A 21,785-nucleotide genomic window follows, 5' to 3' on the forward strand; every position below is an offset into this window, starting at 1 on the left:
GAAAAATCTAAATAATGGAATAACTGTTGGAAATTGATAAAAATAAATTTGTATGACTGAAGTGATTGCTGTGTATTTATAAGAGTCTACAGAGGCAGTTGTGTTCCATTTCATCCAGCTGTCTGGCTCAAGGAGAGTATCAGAGAAAACAGTGAACTAAATTGCTTTTAAGTTTTAGGCTAGCTTCACCACCACCACTCTTTGTTTCTTCTGTTCCCGTTACTAGATTAGGCTTGGAGGTAATGCTTAGTCTTCAGAGATGAAAAAGGAATACTGAGCTTGCTGAGCGTTTCCCTGAGGCACAGTATTACCTGGTAGGGGCAGCGCCATGGGTGACCCGTGTCCCTACCAGACAGCTGCAGAGGTAGGATGTGGAGACCCACTCATCCTCCATGGCTGCTTTGGGAGATGCTTTTCTACCCTTGTGGCGATCCAGGGACTCTGGAGCCGTGTTTTCCGTGGAGCTGGGGCTCGGACACAGCCAGACGGCTGTAGCGGCGGGCTGCTGCTCTCTGAGCCCGGCCCGGCCCCCCCACCGAGCACCCGAACCCCCGGGTGAGGGGAGGCGCGGGAACGGGCCGCGGCTGAGCGGGCTGCCCGGGCGGGAGGGCAGGTTCCAGCCTTAGGACATCAGTCCCCAAACCGGGCCGAAGCGGGCCTGGCGCCGTCTGACAGGGAGGGGCCGGGTTCGGACCGGAGCCCAGCCTAAGGGGCGTGGCCGGGAGCAGTGCGGTTCCCTCAGAGCCGGGCCCGGAACGTGGCGCCTGGGGCTGGGCGGTCGGAGCGCGATCGGGATCTGCCCCGAGGGGGAGGAGGGTGGGGGGCGGGCGGGCGGTGGCGGCGGCCCCGGCCCCCTGAGGAGGAGGAGGAGCCGAGGAGCGATGGAGCAACAGGCGCTGCCGCCCTCCTCGCCGGGGGCCGTAGCAGGGGGCCGGGCTCGGAGGCTGCGGGAGCAGGACGCGGAGCCTCCCCGGGTGAGTTGTCGCCGGGCGGGCGGCAGGAGCGGCCCCCCGGCCGGGAAAGGATCCCTGCCCGCGGGCGTCGGAGGAAGTTGCGGGGCGGGGGCGGGCCGCTGCCCCATCCTGGAGGGAGAGCCGCGGGGAGGGCGGTGGGTGGGGGTCCGGTCGGCGGCGAGGGCCGGTGGGGCGGTTCCCGGCGGGGCTCCGGGGTCGCCAGGCCTCGGGTGCAGCCGCGGGCTCCTGCGCGAGCGCTCAGCTCCCCTCCCCTGAAGTTCTTGACGGGCCGGGGGCGGCGCCGCCTTCCCGGGAGCCTGGGCCGAGGGTTCCGGGCCTCCCGCCCGCTCTGCCCCAGCCGCGGGCCCGGCGCTGCGGACGGGTCCCGCCGGCCCTGCCGGGGTCTGTACGCGGGCAGCGGGGGGAGGCGGGACCGTGGCTGCGGAGGGAGCGGGCGGGCGCTGCTTGTCGCCGTCGGGCGCGCATTTCCCCGTACGGCTTTAACCTTCCGAGCGCTGGAATGGGCACGGGCATCGACGAGAAAGTCCTGTTCTCTCTGGGCTCCAGTTAACATCTTGTTAAAATTTTGAAACTTTAGTTTTGCTAAGTGTGTCAAACGTAGCTTGTAGCACCGCAGGTTTTAGTAGCCTGTTGGGGCTGATGGTACAGACACGTTCTCAAGCAGCTTGTGCCTCAGCCAGACATGCCAGCCATTCAAAAAGTTGTTGGTAACTCGTTTGTAAGAGCTTTGTTGCTGACAGAATTTGGAGCCTGCAGACTGGATTCCATCAGTGCATCTTGGATGACAGCAAACGTCATTAGTGTGGTTCTGTTTGTTCACTCTAATACATATTGATGATTAAGGATGAGATGTATGATCCCTGTCCGCAGCCTATGCTTTTATCATTTGATGCTGTAGCCATAAAGGATGTCCTTGGTTGTCCCCAGTAAAAGAAAGTTGAAATGGCTGAGTGTTTATCTGCTTTCTTGTCTTTTCTCCTCTTTTCTTGGAGCTGTTCATGTTTATTTTTGGAAGTCTTTAATTTTTGGGGGGGTTTGCAGTCTTAGACAATGTCATCTCTTGTGCTCACTTCTGGTGTTTAACAGGAGCTCTTCAGGTGGAAATGAAACCCTTTAGAGGTTCTTTGTAAGAGTTTTTTTATAAATTAATGAGCAGGTGTGGTTTGAACATTGAAAGGTTTTTGTCAGCAGCAGGGTTGGTAATCTTCCCTTTTTAGGGGAGGGGGGCTTGTCTGATACAAATACACAGTCGTGTTTTTTTAAGTCCTAGACCATACTAGGGTATAAGACTACCAGTTATTATTAGTGATATCATAGTTAATGCTTGTTATTACTGATACTCTATACTATCCAAATCTTATTTTTCTAGAGGTGAAATCCAGTGCTGCAACAATATCAGTCTGTGTATGTGTTTCTGCTGGATATTGATCAAGTCTTGCTTTCTGGCTGCTTCTTTGTATAACCCTTTATATCCCACTCTTCCTTGTCCATTGGGTGTCCTTTCCTCCTGGCCTGGATAACAGTTGCTTCCATTCCTACTGGGCAGGTGACTTGAGATGGGAATGTTGTACTGGGAGGATGGAAGTGAAGAACCTTCCTGTGATGGTGAGTGCTGCTGTGGTGCTGACAGACCTGCCCTTCTGACAGCACCCAGCCCTTCAGAGCAGAGAATGGTTGTACTGCCACAACTGGATGGTTTGTGCAGACAGCAAAATCTAGGGAGCAGGTTCACCTGCTGCCCTAACAAGTCTGCCCTGGGTGACTTTCCTGGCCAGGCTTGGGTTTTGCTTGCTGTATTACTGATTTGTCAGTCCATTGTTGTGTCTGTCTGTGCCTAACTGATGGCTCAGAGGAAAAGGTTAGATTCCTCATTGGTAATTTATAATTTAATTAATATTAACAATAACTAAATTAATTATTTTGTGCTTCCTTTAACTTATACTAGATCTTTCTTTTATATTAATGATAGATCTGCGGGATGGCAGTGGGAGCAAACAACTCTTAAGATTTAGGGGGTCAACTTTGATTTCTTTGCTATGTTTCAGTGTCATACCAACTCTCTTTTAATGAGAAAATTACTCTCTTTTAATGAGCTACTTTCTGCATTAATTTCTCATTCTTCTTCATCTCAGTTTTTGCATTACTTTCCATTTCTTCTGTATCACGTTTTCTCTGTGTTTCTTAACCTTTTCAAAAGTGTGAGTGTGGGCATAATTTGGTCTGCATAACCTTGAATTTTTAAAATTATGTATGAAGCAAAAAGTACTGTTTAAATTCAGCTGTGGATTGTGCAGTTCTTGTTACAATTTTTAGCAACAACTAGCATAGCTTTAATTAGAATTACAGTAGTAAGGCTACATATTAGCTTGTATTAGCCGGGGTACTATATAAAGGGCAACTACACAGATGAAAGAAAGTTTTTTTTTTGTCTGCTCTGCAGGGACAATAAACAGTACATTTACAGGTACAAAGGAAATTTGTGATGTATATTAGAAAAAATATTTTAATTTCAAAGGTTGTTAAGCAGTGTAATGAGATTGCCTGAGTAAAACAGGGAGTCTCCTGCAGAAGAATTTAGAAAGTTTGGACAAACACCTGTCAGAAGAAAATTTGATATAATCATAAGGAAATAAGAGATCAGTGGTTCCTAATTGGATACTTTTCTATTGCTGTTTGACTTAGAAAAAACTCCGAAATGTTTATAGACCATTTTGATGCTCAAGACAGGATGTCAATTTGAAGCTTGCTTCCTTTTCCACCTAAAAATATCCTTCAGTTTGCTCTGGTAATGTATTTAAGCCCTGCAATTGTGTTGTGGTAACAGTATGTGATACTTTTAACTTTTTTTGGTCTGAAGGACTAAAAATTCAACTTCAATTACAGTCTGAACCTTTGATATATGTGTGAATATGTGGTGTGCAGCACACTAGAATAGACTACAGATAGTCTTGTTCCTGAAGACATCCTTCATAGGGAATGATACGTTTTATAAGGCTCTTTTCTGTTACTTCTGTACCCCCCCCCAAAGTCAATGAATAAATATAAGGTAAATTATTTCTTTAAAAATCTGATTCTGAATTCATATTTTTTTCTGTACTAATGTTGGTGGCTTTAATTTCTGCTATACAATTTGTAATTTTTTGTTTTAGTTGCATTTCTTAACACCAACATATAATTTCTCCTTTCCTCACCCCCAGATTTCTTTCCTTGCATCAAAATCTATCGGGAGAAGAAGTCCTGACTGTCCCATGTTGAGCAAAGCTGAATTTGTTGAGAAGGTTCGCCAGAGCAACCAGGCTTGCCATGATGGTGATTTTCACACAGCAATCGTCTTGTACAGCGAGGCTCTGGGGGTCGACCCCCAGAACTGCATTCTCTACAGCAACCGCTCTGCAGCCTACATGAAAACCCAGCAGTATGACAAGGCCCTGGATGATGCCATCAAAGCACGGCTTCTGAACCCCAAGTGGCCAAAGGTAAGGAAGTGCATTTGTCCTCTAGGGAAGAAATAATGTATTTGGGATTATCATTCTCATATGTAGCACCTCATGTAAACAATTGCATACATTGCTTTACTAAAGTCTACTTCTGCTCAAAGCTCCAGGTATTAGTACCTTTTGTGTTTAAAAGCTGTTTGTTTTTTTTTTTAATTTCCAGTTGAGTATTAAAATTTTTTTCTGTGTAAATGTACTTTCCCCTAGTGGGGATATGATAGTATTTTACTGTTTTATACCAGCATGATTTCTGAGTTCTGAAGGTAAGACATCTTTTTAATGTTAGATGTAGTCAGCATTTGGGACATCTTGTTGAAAACTTCTTGAGAAGTAACATGGAGATTCTTATTGGTAATAGAGCAATAAGACCTTTTGAAATAGTGTCCAAAGAGTGTTTATGTGTAATATGTTTTGGATAAACATCTTATGAAATGTGTTTCTGAGCATTCTTAGTAAGATACGGCTATGCAAGGAAACATTCTGTAAAGTGTAAATGGTGTTGGTTGTCTGATGGTTGCTTCCCACTATCTGTGACTTCTTGCTTCAGGAACTGAGTCACTTTTGCCTAGCCCAGGGCCAGCACTTTACCTCCTTAGCAGTTTTATTAGCATCAGCTCCAGATTCAAGTTCTCCTGTCAGTCCCTCACTTAGCCTCACCAGCCACTTCAGCTAAAGATGCAATAGAGGAGTGCTTTCATCTTCTGAGCATGCATTCTGTTGACTGTTTGCTTTAGTTGCTGAACTTGAGTGTGCAAGTCTCATCCTAGGAAGAGTTCTCTATTATGTGTTCCTTTTCAAGCTTTCAGCCCTCTGTCTTTTTTTGTTGTGGATTTGTTGATTTCTCTTCACATTCCCTTTCTTGTTCTTGTGAATGTCCATTTTCTTTTCCCAGTTTCCCTGATTCTCCAAACAAATTATTTAATAAATTAGCTTTTTTCTCATTGACAGCTAAATAATATTTCTTCCATGTATCTATGATAAACAAGGGCATAGGGGGAATCAAAGTTAGTGAGAATATCTCTCTGAGGATTAAATTCTATCTTATTTTTAGGGTTTTTTTGTTACAGTTTTTTCTCCTGAATGTCATTAGAAAGTTTACCTTTTATTCCTGAAAATGCCATGATACTTTTCAGCAGAATGTTTTTGGAAAAGGACATCAGCACTGTGCAGCTATGCTGATGGGAACCACTTAAGTGATAAAAAGCCAGGTGATCATGCTTAAAATTCCTATATACGGTGACAGAACAGAACTTTTCTGCTAGAACAGATACTGTCTGCACATTTGCAGTAATTTACCAATGTAATTAAATTGATGATCTCATTTAAGATATTTGTTAGATTGAGTGGAACTGAAATACTGAAATCTGTTTTTGGTATTTTCTAGTTTAAAAATGTTAATTCTCTTACCATAAAATGTCAGCAAGGGCAAAGAGAGGGATCGGTATCTGGAAAGGTCATTAGAATGTCTGGGTAGAAGTGCAAGCCTATTAATTTTGAAAGCCACACCTATTAGTTAAGCTCTACTAATTTGTGGAGCTGTTAACTGAGGCAGAGTGGAATCCTTTCTTCTTGCAACATACCAGCTATAGCAGCTGTCCTGGTGTGGTTAACCTCAGTCAGAGCACAAGATAAATGGTAATTACTTATCATTATTTTATCAGAAAAGATGGCTATTTATCTGCTTGTAAGGGATGATGAATTCATCATCTCTCTGGACTGGGCTGTATTTTACACATTTTTTAGACATTTCCACAACATGGTAACAGAAAATGGCAGTGCATAAGAAGGATTTTGGTGCTCACAGTAGCTGGAGCTCTTGAGTTACTCTCCTTTCTCTAAGGAACAACCACAGAGAAATCTTTGTTTCTTTTTTATTTAGTTGAAGGACACAAACATAAATGAGTTTTCTGAGTGAAGTGGAAAAGAGCTGTTGGTCTGGTGAGGCAAAGGCAGAGTTTATCTGTCTGCTGGGTGTGGTTTTGTCCCTCTTCCTGTTTTACTGGCAGATAAAAAGGATGATTACCCTCCAACCCCCCTGATTCTTTTGTGAAATCCAGTCCTCTGTTTGGGTGGTCACCTTCGGAATGCCAGGTAGTGTTAGTGTGCTCCTCCTCTGCTTCTGAGAATGAGACCTTATCCAACAGAATTTATTTCAGAATCACAGCAGAGATGGGAAATCCTGGCATGGAGGTAGCACAGTTTGTGTGTCGTATTATCCTAATTTTCAACACTTACATTTTCTAAAAGGTGTATTTGTATTTTTATTATGCAATTAATTCTAATTTTAACTGCAACTAGGAATGTTCTGCTTTGGGGACAAACAAACTAGTCTATGTTTTGAACAGAGAAGTTTCAGGTTGGATTTGGTATGTGCTATCAGAAAATATGCAGTGGTTTATGAATTTGGATGGCTGTTCAGTATTGAAGCTGGGTTTGCATTGCTGTCCTGGCATAGTATGTGTTCTTTAAGGTTTTTTTTGTGTGTGCAGCTTGTCAGTGTGAGACAAGAAGAGAGCACTGTCTAAAGCTGAACTCTTACATTTCAATATCAAAACTGCTTTACTGGCTTTTAATACGAATTTATTTTTATTGAGAGAAAATAACTGGGGACATTGAAACTTACGCATACAAAAAATAAGCAATTTTATTAATTAGCCAGAAGAGGGAGTTTAACAGGTATAGCTGGTGTTTTGTTTCAAAGGCATGAGTTTTAGATACAAATCCCAGTCTGCTTTCATTTATGATGTTGAAACATGAATTTGAATACAGGTTTCCTGAGACTTAAGCTACTAAATAAGCTCTAAATTTCTGTTTCTTTTTCTCCTTTATCCTGGGTATGCAATTTGTTAATCATTACATTCTTTTCCTTGCTTATTTTTTATCATCAGCATTTACAATGGTAATGGCAAACAACACAGTCTTACCTGTGTTTAAAATAAAGGTATTTTCACTCTATAACCAAGCTAATGCATTTAGCTTATCCTTTCTTCAGAGGATGGCAAACAAAAGCAAAAAATATTGTGAAATAAAACTGTGAAATGAGAGTGGAGAAAGTGGTCATTTGTGCTTTCAAACACAGTTGTCCCTCACTTTGAATTTTCATACAGCTTATATTAATTTTCATGCAGCTTACATTTCCAGTTAGAGTGCTGAGTTAATTTAGGTTTTGATCTCCCATCCTCCTCCTTCCAGCCCAGTTCTCCAAAGGTTGTGGATTTTTATTTTTGTTCTTTTGCTTTTTTGTTCAAAATCTAAGCAATGTTCCTTTGAAGTAAAATAACATTGTTTTCTGCCTTTCTGTGCTGGGCATGCTGCTGTACTGTATCCTCAGGTGAACCCCTCTTATGGGGTCTGCTCCCATTGCAGTTATTCTGTTGTGAAACTAGTTCTAACAAAAGGCTAGGTTTTGAAAATCTGTGCCTGAAAGTCATTCCCGTAACATGGCTTCCCTCCTCACCCCAAAATCTGCCTTTAAAACACTAATTCATGCTGAGTAACAAGCAAGTATATTTATACAAATATATCTATTTATTTACTGCAACTTTAAACCAAACAGGAACAATGGGAAATCACTGGAAGTAGTAAGTGTTCTGATCTGCTGCAGATCAGAATAACTTACTGTGAGTATTGTGTGACTAGTGTGCTTATTGCATCTGCACAGGCAACGCTGTGGTGTTTGTCTGTGAGGGCTGGCTTGTAAAGCATGCTGTTTTGAGAATATTTCGTGTATGTATCGCTGAGAAATGCAAAGATAACAGAATATTTTGGGAATTAAATTGCATTTTGGGAATACCTTACAGGCAAATGATACTGTTTGTTGAGAAAGCAAATAACTAAATAAAGCAATTTTCTGTTTTGTTGTTGATTGGGCTCTAGAAAAGTTTTATTCAGTTTTTCTTAACAGCTGTCCATCCTAGGCATGGTAAATCAAAATGGAGGGATGTATATTATGTGATTACTGAACAGCCTCTTAGTTTTTGCTGTTTTGGACACGAGTCACTCGTAAGAGCAAAATTTTTCAAGAAGAAGAATGAAGGCACTTCATTTAAACATGTGGCTTTGTAGATGGAGAATAAATCTGAAAGGCAGAACAGAAAGGAGAGGGACTTTGAGCTGTGAGGCCTTTGGGTATTGGAAATGCAGGTGTGTTTTAGATGTTGTCATGTAACTGTAGGAGAAGTCAACAAAATAGCTTGCACTGGTATTTTGTTAAGTGGCTCCAGCTGTTAGTCATGTGACCAGTCCTTTAAAAAGGAAAAGGAACATTTCCTCATCCTCTTGTGTCTTTATACATGCACCCTCATCTGTTGTAACAACAATCTGGAACAACCTGAAACTTTCTCAATGAGTTACAAGTAGAGTGTCCACCCTCAGTTGTTTGCAAAACTTTGGAGTGAAGAATGTGACTTAATCATGTTACTTGTTTCACGAATAGGCCTCTTGTTTTTAATTTGACGAGCAAATCCAGTCCTGTCTTCTGGCTTACAATCTGTCTTTCATTTGCAGAAAGATGCATTCCAGTTTTTCAGGCATTAAACTGTTTAACGGATTTTTTTGGCTCTGCTAGAAGTTGCTGTGTTACATTGTCTGAGATCCATGCATGTGTTTGTCTTCTCATCTTGCAGAATCACAGCATGGTTAAAGTTGGATGGGACTTGTGGAGGTCATGTAGTGCAGGCCCCACTGCTGAGAGCAGGGTCAGTTAGGGCAGGCTGTCCAGGACACTGCCTAGTGAGGTTCTGAATATCACTAAGGATGGGGAGTTCTGGGCAACCTGTGCCAGTGTTTGACCACCCTCACAAAAAAATGTTTCTTCTGTTCAGATGGATTTTTTTGTGTTGCAATTTGAGCCCATCACTTCTTGCCCATTCATTCCATATTTTCAATTATATATAGGTTTGCTTGTTAAGGGTAATACTGCTCTTGTTTTCAGTGCCTTCTTTTTTAATTTATTGCTTTCTCTTTGGTCCATGCTGGAGTGGACCTCAAAATTAAGTGTGTTGTTCACTGTTATTACAGGGCTGCATTTGTCTCAGCTTTCTGCACCCTCCCTCTTAGTGCTGCTTTCTGAGGATGCTTTTGACTATGATGGCAAGTTTGTGTACCCTCTGTAGTAGGATGTAGGCATATTTTTTTCCCTGCCTTTCATATAGCACATTCTTACTGTCTGTTAAGTGAGTGGTGTAGTTCTGTTGTTATTTTACCAGATGGGAGCAGAGAGAGGGAGAGTATTTGTTCTGTTGTCTTGTGATAACTTGTGTTAGTGCCAAACCATGTTGTTGCATCCATGTAGGGTGGTCTTGCTAGGTGGATCTGAAAGCAGCACAGCTGGGTGGGTGACTGGAGGGCTGTAACCTGACCTGAGGTGCCTGGCCTTAAGCATTACATCACATCCATGGGGCTTATGCTGTTAATGGTTCTGGATCTAGCATCACTGGGCACACTTTAAACAATATTTAAGAGCTCAGGCAGGGAGACGATGAAATCCAAAGTTTGACCCAGGTCTTAGTCACAGGATCATCCTTTTTTCTGTGACAGATGCTATTCTAATAAAATATTGTAATAATGAGCATCATGGACTATTTTGATAACTTTTCAGAGTTGGTATTTTTTCTGAGTACCTAAGTGTTCTGGAGAAGTATTCCATTACCTGTTCTGCACCAGAAGTGATGGTTGTGGTATTGCTGGGGGAAAGCTGTTGTGCAGATAAGCTGTAAATTCTTGAAATCATAGAGTAGCAGCAGTACAATGTGGGGTGGGAAAGATGGATGATACTGTAGTTATGCCGTCCTAAAAAAAAGTTAAATCTTTACCCATGTAACTGTTGCCTTTCTGAGACAAATGTACAGGAAAACCTGCTCCTCTCTGAGAAATCAGATTACTGTGTCAGAATCTGAAAACATTACAGATGAGTACTTGAGTCTCAGCACGCAACAAATCAACACAAATTTTCCAACTATTACCGTAAGATTTCTTTATTCCTTTCTGCATTTTACAGAAGCTGTTTGTCTATGGAAGAAAAATCCTTAACATTTCCTTTTATGGAATTGAACTGTAGTTTTTCTACTCAGTCTACATGCTGTGATATAAATTCCTCTGGAAGGTGGTAGTTTCTCATGGCATATCTTTTTCCCCACTAGAACTAGTTATACTACTGTGTAGGAATAGTGTAATGGGTTTTATTTCTCATATATCTGATGCACAAATGCAGATTTATTTTTTTTCTGGGGACCAGCTGTGAGAAAGAAATAATTCTGAATTCAGCTTGATCTGCAAGGGTGTAGTTGAGAAAAAGTACCTTGCTACCTGTTGTTTGAGAGTCAAGCATGTAGCCACTGGATAACATTTTAAGAAATCTGTATTGTTATTGTCTGCTTGGACAATACTGGATCTTGTACCCAGTAGTTTTAGACTACAGCTGAATATGTGATTTTGCCTCTTTTCCTCACCTTCCCAAACCCTTAGGAGTTGGTTGCCCAATCGGTTTCATGATCAGCTTTAAGCTTTACAGTGGTTTCGTTTGGTTTTTGCCCCAATTTTTATATTCTTAAAAATGAGATATTTATTTCTCTTTTTTTTCTGTGCATACAAGGATTGAATTTCCTCATGTTAGAGATTAATTTCTTAATGTTACAGTAATGGTGACTCAGTCTCAAGCTGAAGAGTTGTGCAGGATTATAACAATCAAAGCACACATGAGAGGGCGCTCTGGGCTCAGATATTTCAGAGGCAGTGACTAGGATCTCATGTAAGTTGTTTATATTTTTTTCTTTTTCTTTGACATCAAACTGGCTATGGCTGCCATGAGAGTTATAACAAATCAGGCTTCCAGAGACTGTCATGAGTATCACTAATGTAGAGCCATGGAATGAGAGCAGTTCTGTCTTACAGTATTTTACGTGCATTCTAGAATGTGTTTATAACTTACAGTATATATACATACACCTTTTTTCCGTGTGCATTTTTCTGTTTATACTTTTTGTTTGTTTTTGTTTTTTTTTTAACATGGTGTCTGCAAGCTCCTTATTCCCATATACTGTTCCTTTGGCTATATTTATGTTACCTGCTGCTTTGATTAATCAAATCACTAACAACTGCCTTGGATTTTCTAAAATTTTGTTCTGCAGCAAATAGTCCAGGTTTTGTTAGGTGTTAAGCATCTTAGATTTATTCTGACTCTTCAGATTTGTGATGTAGTTCTGGCTACCCAAGGAACAGTGTATTAGATGTTGTGGACTACAAGGGCTGCAATGAGACTTCCTGGCTTTTGAGAGCTGCCAGTACATGGCTGTATGACAATAAAGAACAAGAGGGGTTGCTAGGATGCTGGACCTTTTTTCTGTGATGAACAAGAATGCCCTTGGAAACCTGCATTTCTTGTTTGAGTACAGTCTGACACATCAGGGCATGTCTGGACATCACTGGGTCCTCATCACAGACCTGCAACCTTCCATTTCCTAAGGACATTAAGTGAAACGGAGAGTTTGTGAGAATAGGTAGGCAACAGAAAATAGTAAGAATGGAGAAGGCAGGAAGTTGCCTTCTCTATGAAGGCAGTAGGAGATGGCAGGTTTGCCTTACTGGCCTTGCAGCATGTGGCAGGGATTTATTCAGTAACATTATTCCTGCCACCTCAGTTCCCTGTAGCCATATAGGATGTGAAGTGTACAAGATAATGTAAAGGTAGGAAATGCATCACAGGGATAATTGCTAAATTAAGCATAGGTATTTTCAGAGTCTGATGATGGTTCAAACTCATGAAAACAGCGAAGAAATTAGTAGCAATTATTTTTTCTTTAAATTCATTGTTCTCTCAAAGTCACTGCTGTTTGTTTCTGAGAGTGGCAGAATCTCAGCCCATTCTCTTAGCTTCTGGGCAAAGCAAGTGACACGTCCCATTTGCCACAGGTGTCTTTTTGCTCCAAAGGGCGAATTATAAAGCCCCTTCTGTTCAGTGGAACAACAGAAATAAATTATTAGTAATTTGGCAACTGTCCACTAATAAATAATAAAGAATTTACCCCTGAAGTTTAAAAGAAGTTGAACAGTACTGTTATTTCTGTCATGACACTCTAGTTTTGATTTAGTTTTCTGTATTTAAGTTATTTTTGAACTCTTTCCTTCTCCCGTTCAATTTGGAATGTCAAGTTTGCCTCATGGAAGTCAAATAACTGGATTCCTCTAGAAGTTATTAGAGGAGTATTGTAAGATTCCAAACATGAAATACAAGATTTGTAAGCTCTTCAGTGCAGTTATTTTTATAAATCTATGATGGCTTTTCCAGAAGTTGGCACTGGTGTGCAAATCTCTGTATTGATTTTTTTTTCATTCTAAAACTGTTGAGGAACCAGCTCATAGAAACACTATATCATATGAATATTGATGTTTACAAAAAGGTATAATAAAGGCATCCTTTTTGTTAGTGTTCCAGTATTAGTGAATATTCTCACCAAACCTGTATCTGATGGATTTTCTTAGTCTTACATGGGGCATTGGTAGGAGTCCTGTTCCATGTGCTCAGTAGGACTGTAACTGAAAACTATTCCATTAGTTTTTCTCGTGTTAAAACTAATACAATGTGGTTATGTGTTAGACAGATCTCTGCTCAATTCCCCTAGTGGAAAACCTACTTTTTATTTGGATAAATGTTAAATTTATGGCTCTATGATGCATTTTTAATGGACTTCTTCAAAAATGTATACCAAGCCCTAGTTATTCTGGATGCTAACAGAGAGAATGTACTCTGATGAAACCTTTGTTAACAGAACCTCGTCTCATGTGAAGTGGAAAGGAACCTTCTTGAAACACTGCATTAAATACATACTTTGGGCATAATTTTCCATCCTTTTTCAGAGTGAAAAAGGTGATTTAGCTTCTGCTGTGGTGTACATAGTCTGTATTTTACTCATTGTGGCTCTCTGCTTGCAGGCTTCTGTCCTTCACAAACAAAACACAAAACCCAGTGCAAGATGTAGCAGAAAGGGGAATGTAAGTTATTATACAAAATATTTAGGCAAGAAGATTTGATAAACCCACATACTCAAAAGCACTGAAACACATGTATCCAAGCAATCTGTGCAGCATCACTTGTGTGACAGGGAGGAGGAAGGGTGCTGGCTGTCCTTGCTGTCTCTTAGCTTAGTACAATTCAGTTTCATAATTTTTCTAAGTGTTGTGTGAAAATACTAACTCGAAGGTGGTTTTATTTCCATCACAGTGGTACCTTTCAGGTTTCTCTGTCTGGACTGGTCCCCCGTGAGCTGACCAGTGCATCCACGGGTCCTGCCCCTGTCACCCAGCTGGACCTGGGAATAATTCAGAACAGGAATTCTGAATGCATTATCTTATTTTTTCTTTGTTGTTATTTTTTCTCAGATTAAAATTCAATCTTCTTTGGTCTAAAATAAAAAGTAATGGTTCTCCTTTGCTCTTCTTCTAGCAGATGGGTAGGAACTGTAAAACAAACAATCTAATACTAGATTCTGTTGTAAATGGAACCTTTGTCTTCCCCCAGTTATCACACAGGAATATATGTAAACTTCTTGATTATCTTTTGGTTTTCACTGCTTGGGTGTCTTGTTTTTGCCTCCAGTAGTTCTCCTGAAAGGAGCCATAGTGTTATCCGAGGTTTGTAGTCACTAATAGTAATTTATTTTAATAACAGTTTGCCTGAATCCTCTCCCATGCCTTAAGAGATATGTGTCAAGCTTCAAGGTGTCTTCTTCATTTAAATCTTTGCTAGGAGCATGGACTAGTAGTTCCACTCTGGAGGTTTCAGATGTGCTCTGTGCTCATGTTTATTTTATGTCAATACATTTCGTTGAGTTACCATTGTTACCAGTATGTTCAAAGAAATTACTTTTTATCATGAGTATGGAGGGTATGAAATGCATGCAACTGTATTTCAGGGAGTAAATTTTTCATTATTATAGCCCACGGGTACTAAATAAAAGATGTCAGCTTCTTGGATTTGGTTGCATTATAAAAGTGTGCCTAGAAATAATGGATTCTGTGAGTGTTTGGGAAAGGACAGCTATTGCACTGAACTTTCCTACGTTTAAAAGCAGAAAATATGTGCACTTAACTGCAGAGGGAAATGGTTGGTATTGCAAAGTACAATCATTAAGGCCTTGGAAAGCTATAACAGAATAGGGAATGCAGCAGAAAAGGAATGTGAATAAGAGGAGTGTGTATAGTAAACATAGCTTTTTTAAGAGCCTAAATTAATGTTCCAGAGAATAAAAAATCAGTTGCCTTTATGATTTTGTGCCCTCCCACATTTGTTCTTTGTCTCACACCAAGCCTACACTGAAGAATGATACTGATTCTGGAATAGTAAGGAGTACTAAGCATTAGAGGTGTTAGTTAATGATCCAAGACAGCAACTCTGTGCTAGCTCTGAAATATCTATTGTCTCTTACGATCTCACACAATTTCTCCTCCTAAATACTTCTTTTTTTTTCTTTTTCCTTCTGCCTACCCACACAAAATTGTGCCTAAACTAAAAAAAAAAATCACTGAAAAGTAATTTTTATTGTTGGTAATTTAAAGTGCTCAGTACTATTAAGTACCATAATAAATAACTTCTGGAGCTATAAATATTTTATGCATAGGTAAATATGTTGTGAATTGTTTTGTGTTTGGTGCTTAATAAAATAGGGAAATTTAAAATTTGGATGAAAACATCTATCTTTATTTCACTAATTAAAAATTTACTGTAGCCTCTGTGAATTCATATTTTATAAAATTGCACTGTAGAACAAAAAGAATCAACCTGAATGTGGCATATCTACATATCTTCATTCTACTAACCTGAGAAATGAAGACAGTTTTTCCAGTAAGGTAACTGTGGTGAGCTAGCTGGTCTCTCAAATACTGAGGCCTCTGTAGGGGCTTTTGTATTCATTTAGCTTTTTTTTTTTTTTTTTTTTTTTTTTGCATTTTATCACAGTAAAGACAAAGAATGTGATGTTTGTGTTTTACTTCAGGTGCCTCTGAGAATATGTACATATTGCTACAAACTCATAAAATCTGAACAGGACAACAGACAAGAAGTGTGTTACCTATTTTTTTCCCTTACTTTGGTGAACCTCTGTTCCCTCACTGTCTGCATGAAACCCTAGCCTCTTCAGCTGAATTGAGAAAAAGTATGATTGGGAGCCAGTACATTTGCTAGGTCTACAGAAGTGAGCAGCAGCACTGCCAAAAATTCACACTTCAAATATTGTGTTGCCTTTAGGTTCAATTAAGACTGTATTTGAGAAACTCACCCCAAAGATGAAGTAGTTCATGTGGCATAGGAACTTCGCCTGCTGTCTTTAATGAGGTGCTAATAATAAAGATGAAAAAACATATATACTTTGTGACCAGAGAAGACACAAGGACTCTATTGCTGGTAGTACACAGGAACCAAGCACAAGAAAGCTTTGTTAGTGTTGGAGTATTTCCAACTGCTAAATATCTAAAAACATTTGAACAATGCCTAACAGGTTTTTATTTTACTTGAAAACAAATACAGGATATGAATATATCTCTAGTAATGCAGAAACAGCTAAATTTGCAGTCAGGAATTTGAGCAGATGTCCAAAACAACTGACTTTTAGAAACTAAAGCACCCCCAATCACTTGCACCAACAGAAGTTATTTTGTTTTGTTATTCCCCCCTCACAAAAATTAACCATCTGCTCATTAGATCTGTTGCAAAGGGAAGAGACAAAATGGAGCTGGTGTGGCTTGCAGCTTTCTGGCAGATGCTGGGAGATGTAAGTAGGGTTTAGTAGTACTTTTCAGTAATAGTAAGTGGTATGGACAGGCCTGTATCAGAAATAACATGACCATGTGAGAACTATTTGCATTCCAGCAATGCCTGTACTGCACGCACTGTGAGTTTATAGACAGTGAGGAGGCCTCTGCCATGTGTTGCAGGCATGTTGATTACTGGAAACCTTTGGAGGACTAGTATGAAATTTCTGTGGTTCACACCAATACAAAATTTGACCCTCTGTGAACTTCAAGTGTCTATTCCAAGTTTACGGGAAAGCAGAATCATAGTGAGGTATGGGTTGGAAGGGACCTCTAAGAACCATCTAGTTCCAAACATGCTACCTAAAGCACATATGTAGTGTTGAGACTTTGCATCTGCATGAGGTGTACAATTTTCGGGACAGCATTGTCTGCCTGAGATATGGAAGAGATTTTGTAACTGGAATTTTTAAATTTCAGTGCCTGACTGGGAAGTGGGCTGAGCCCTGTGCAGTGGGAGCACAGTGTGCTGGCTGTGATGATGGAGGAGCATATGGGTGGTACCTTCTTGTGCCTTGTGTTGGTTGGCTAAACCCCCCTTAGGGACATCTTAAAACTACAGAAAGTGACAGCTCTCAAGATATTGTCAATGAACTTAAGGCAGCTGTAGGTTAACCTGCAGTCTGCTTTCCAAATATCCTTCAGATAATTTTCATAGTCAAATATCTCTTCAAGATGTTCTGAAAAGTAAAGACAAAGGAAATACATTTTCAAATCCAGATTTTTGTTATTTTTGTAGCTATGAGTGAGCTAAGGGAACTGGCTGATGCATCTCAAAGTATTATTTGAGATTATTTTTGAAGTAGTTTGATTGGACATGGTTATAAACCTATCTGGGAAATAAGAATCCTATGAAGATTTCAGTTTTTATGTAGATAAATAGTACTCGATGCTGAATAACCAGTAGTACTTGGAACATTGACCCTAATCTGAAAGGTAAGTATGCTAAATAAAACTGACCTTTATTTTGAAATGAACAAGGGTGATTGCTAATAGAGAAGATGATGAATTAATTTTAACTTCTATTGAACTTGTACCTACACTATCCACAGCTGTCACAGTGATAGTCAAGCATATGGTGAAGGAGAATACCTCCTCAGGCACTTGGAGAAAAGTGGGTGGACGCAGCTATTGTATGACAGCCTTGTTAGCCCCCTCTATTTTGCTGTAGCCATTCAAACAGGGAAATTAATCATGGTGGGCTATGTCTCAATCTAGGGCTGCTGCACTGCATTCTAATTAAACACATTAGTGCTCCATCTCTAAAATCACACAGGATAATTTTTTTTAAGCCTTCAGTAGAAACTCTGTCAGGAGTAACTTGCCATGAAAACAGATATAGAACTAAAATTCAGGAAGAAATGCACATCTGGAATTGCATGGTTGGATATGCTAACATAGGATATTGCAGAAGTATTTGGGTTCTGTTCATTAGATAAATTCATAGATGAGAAGACTACTGAGGTGCAGGATTCGTAACTTTCCAAGCGTATCTTAGGAAGTCTCAAAAGTTTGCCAGGAGCTGGATGAGTGTCATGCAAAGGCTTTATAGTTACCTTGATCTGTAGACATCTTCATGTCAGTGCTGTCAGAGATAAGCCCCTAAGGTGGATAAACTATCTAATCCTGCAGCACTTCTGGACTCCACAGCTTTCCACATCACAGGTGCATATGTAAGTCATGGTCTGTTAGGTCCTTTGATCTTGGTATATGTCTGCCTTAATTTTAAAGGTTTGAAAGATTTCATTATGACTGAACACACATTACAGAGAATAGAATTATTTTTCTTCTAATTTGCCTTACAGGGTAAAACCTATATTCTTCAGAGAGCTTCCTTGCTGCTGAGACAATAAGCAATGTGTATCACAAAAGATCTCATCTCCAGAGAACAATGAATCTGTACTGCCTCACCTACTACCTATAGAAAAGGACAAATATAGGAGCTTCTTTTGGGAAATATGGATTTTTCAGGTTTTGGGTTTTTACAAAGTTAAAACCCACTGTGAATAAAAGGAAAAAGTCATTCTTTTCAGAGAAATTATGCAAAGAGAAAATGTTTACAGGCAGAATAAAGTATAAGCAATTTCAGAATGATTTGAAACTGTTTTCAAGTTAGATGGGAAACAGAATGGGTGTGAGCAGGAGAGAACACAGCACAACACATGAAGCATTAAATAAGATTTTGCAAGGGGAAAACCTTTTGGGTTGGAAGCTAGCTCTTTTTCCCTATGGGGCTTCTGAGGCTCTGTTTTGGTGGTCTGTGGAGTAGAGACTGAGCTTTGGCAAGCTGGAGAGTGGATGATGTCATTGGATGCATAACATATGCACAGAGAGCTAGTAAATGCTGTTCACACTGCAGTGTGCTGCCAGATGCGTGTACTGGAACACACTTGGAGAAATGGAAAAAACATCTTTATGAAGATACTAAAAAATGGTATAAGAATGTCCAGTACTGAGCCTGGTCTCAGCCACAGTATCTTCTGAGTACAAGTGTGCTCTGTGGGGTTTCTCACTCCTAAGCCCCAGGTTTCTGTTCTCAGGAGTAGTCCACATAGAAGGCTTATTCAGCATTTTTCTGTTGTTCAGAAGTGAGCTGTGAGAAGCTCCTATTTTACCCAGAAAGCATATCTAGATCTTTGTAGTATGAATTATTTGCAGCAGATGAGAATCAAAGGAATCCATTCACTCCAGTTTCCACTTTTATTTCCTGTTGTGAGTGGTCACACCATTACAGCAGAGGCTTCTGGTGTCAGCTGCTGTTGTCTTTACTGATGCACAGCTCCCTACAGATTAATGTGTGTATTATTTGAATCTCTTACTCAACAGTACATCACATGCAATAAAACCAAAGGTGGGGTTAAATGCATTTGTACTTCAGGGTGAAAATAAAATTTGGTTCTAAATTTTGGGGTCAAAGGACATTTGTATTCAGTACAATGTGTTTTACCTGATTGTCAAGGTACGGAGAGTTAAATTTAGTTTTGTTCCTCCTTCCTTTTTGTATGTGCTCTGAGAGATGAAAGGGAGGAGTAGAGCTTCTGAAAGGCAGTAACAGAAAGTTAGGAATTCCTTATCCAAACGGGACAGCATTTCAATCGTGAGATTTATTTTTTTTTCTGATTGGTATATTTCTGCTCTTTCGTATGCTTACTGATGATTTTTTCTGCTAAGAGGATTACTGCTAGCTAATGTTATTGTAATCTTGCTGGTCTGTGTACAAGACTATGAACAAGTCTTTAACAGTTACACCGATAAATTGCCACTCTGGAATCTTTGGAACTGTGTTGATTTTAAAAGGTTGATTTTGAAAGGTTGATTTAAGATGATTGCTCCTGAGGAATGTGTAATCTGTGACTTGTGGGGAGATTTGTATTTTACACTAGTTCAGTAAAAATCATTCTGCTGAGTTTGGACCACAACTAGGATCTGCTTCCTCCTGTTCCATCCTGTTTGGGTTGCCCAAGCACTTCTGCCATTCAAACACTAATGAATGGCAGACAGAGACACTGTGTCAGCAGTATGCATTGGTCCTTCTCAAGCTGGAGAACTAAGGAGGCACATTATGTTTGTGGCATTTTAGTAAGGAAGAGCACAGTCCTGTAAATATGACTGTGCTTGGATAGACATGACTATCCTGGACTTCAGGCCCAGGACATAAACTTTTAACAGGTGGCATCAGAAAGGAGTTTTCTTCCTCATATACAAGATACATATTTGCTCTATTCTTCATTCCGTAGAAGGAAGACCTTTAAGAGGTATGCTTCCAGATTCATCCGACAGTTTTAGTCTGTTATGTCAGAAGAATCAAGGCCGAGCAAGCTAACTGACTTATTTAAGAGGCCAGGATATCAGTGACCTAGTTATTTTGGGTCAGCTGTGGGATCACCCCTGATAATTGGTCACCTCTATAATTAATCTTTTGTAAGAAAAGAGGATAATTGCCAAACTAGATGATGTAATAAACTTCTGCTTACATCGTTTAATTGGATGGCTTAATTTTTTCTTTAAAAAGCATTTAAAATCAGTATTTTACCATCAGTAACCACTTAGGTGGATGCAGGCCGAATATTTTCCAATTTTTCAGTCTTGCAAAAAGTTCAGCTCTCACCTTTCCTGTCAGGCTTGGATGGAAATTGCTGCATGACTATTCTCCTTCTGTTGAAAAAATTTAGTATGTTTCTAAGTCTTGTGGTCTTTCATTGCTGGACACTTGAACACATTAATTAACTGGAGCATCTATGATCTGTATTTTTAAGCTGGAGCCATGGCTGGGGATGACAGCTGTCCTCGTTATTCTTAAAAACTCTCACAGCTTCATGCTGAAAAATGTCACTGCAAGTCAGGTTCTGAGTAAGTATTTTGTCATGTAGAAGTGTGCTGGCCACTGCATTGTAGAACAAAGCCAACTGAAACTTGCCTTGGTTTTGAAGTCATGATTTTGATGAGCTCTCCAAAGCTTACTGTCCAAAGTAATGAAGCTACATAAAACTGTTTCAGAAACTCTCCTCCATGGTGGTAAAATGTACTAGACTACAGCTACATCTGCTTGTCCCTTAGAGAAAACCCATGCTTGGAAAAAATCAGCTCTGAGAACTTGAGGGTGTAGGCTCCTGGATAATGAGACCTGGGCTGACAGTAGTGTCAGTAATCAGGGCAGTATAAGTTAAAACTCCAACTGGATTTGCTTCTCTAACAGCAAGTCAGATTAGATGATTGTTGTAGATCCTTTCCAACTGGAACTATTCAGTTCTGTTCTAAGAATCTTGGATGTAGCTCCTCAGAGTCCAAATTGTCCCTGCTCCAATGATTTCAGTTATGCTGTTCGGTTTTACAGTACCTCAAGGTGGTTTCCTACTTTTAAAATGGTTATCTCCAATGTGGCAATGACAAGTTATTCTTCACATTAACAGTAGCCTAAAAAAAGAGCTGTTCTTTGAACATCTTTCTGAAGATTTATCTGATTATTTTTTTTGAGACCGTGTTGACTGTGTGTCTGTAGACATTTTGTCATTGTACAGAAGCTCAGTTTATTCCTTTCTTCTGTTCTTGTAATGCTGTAACAGTGAAAAGGGCTGCTGTATAGTTTCAGCATACTGTGGTTTGGGGAGAAGATGATACTGCATATGGATGAATTGTGTCACATCTCTTATTCATACAGTCCCAACTGAATTTGTGAACAAACACAAACGAAATACCTGTTCCACATTTTACAAGAAAGTTCAGCAGTAGAACTGTCTATCATTGTAAATCAGTAAGAGAAGACACCTTAGAGAGTTATAGGTGCTGTTTCTGACAGTTACAGGATCTTTTGTTGAGTATCTTGGGGCTCAGGAGTAGGATGGCTGGTGTAACGGACCTACATTTCCACTGTGTGGAAGAGAAATTCTGAATAGACAAAACAGATCTTTTACAATACAATGGTTTTATTGTGTAACCCTTTCAGAGGAAACTAAAGAATATTTTTAAATGAAACCTTGTATTTCTTTTAGTTTAGTAAGTATGTTCTATGTCCTGA

General features: G+C 40.0%; 1 protein-coding gene across 2 annotated transcripts in view; it reads left to right on the forward strand.

Moving 5' to 3' along the window:
- Positions 1 to 881: 881 nt before the first annotated feature.
- The window catches only part of TTC28 (tetratricopeptide repeat domain 28), a 109,204-nt gene continuing 88,300 nt past the window's right edge, over positions 882 to 21,785 (forward strand). For both annotated transcript variants that reach the window (XR_003988242.1, XM_030460919.1), the window contains exons 1-2: positions 882 to 974; positions 4,172 to 4,450. Coding sequence is in view for 1 of the 2 variants with exons in the window: in XM_030460919.1 (XP_030316779.1) it covers positions 882 to 974; positions 4,172 to 4,450 (372 nt within the window). In the remaining variant the exon portion in view is untranslated. The remainder of the gene's footprint in view (positions 975 to 4,171; positions 4,451 to 21,785) is intronic.

This window comes from Calypte anna, chromosome 15 (genome assembly GCF_003957555.1).
Source record: "Calypte anna isolate BGI_N300 chromosome 15, bCalAnn1_v1.p, whole genome shotgun sequence".
In the NCBI taxonomy this organism is placed as follows: Eukaryota; Metazoa; Chordata; class Aves; order Apodiformes; family Trochilidae; genus Calypte; species Calypte anna.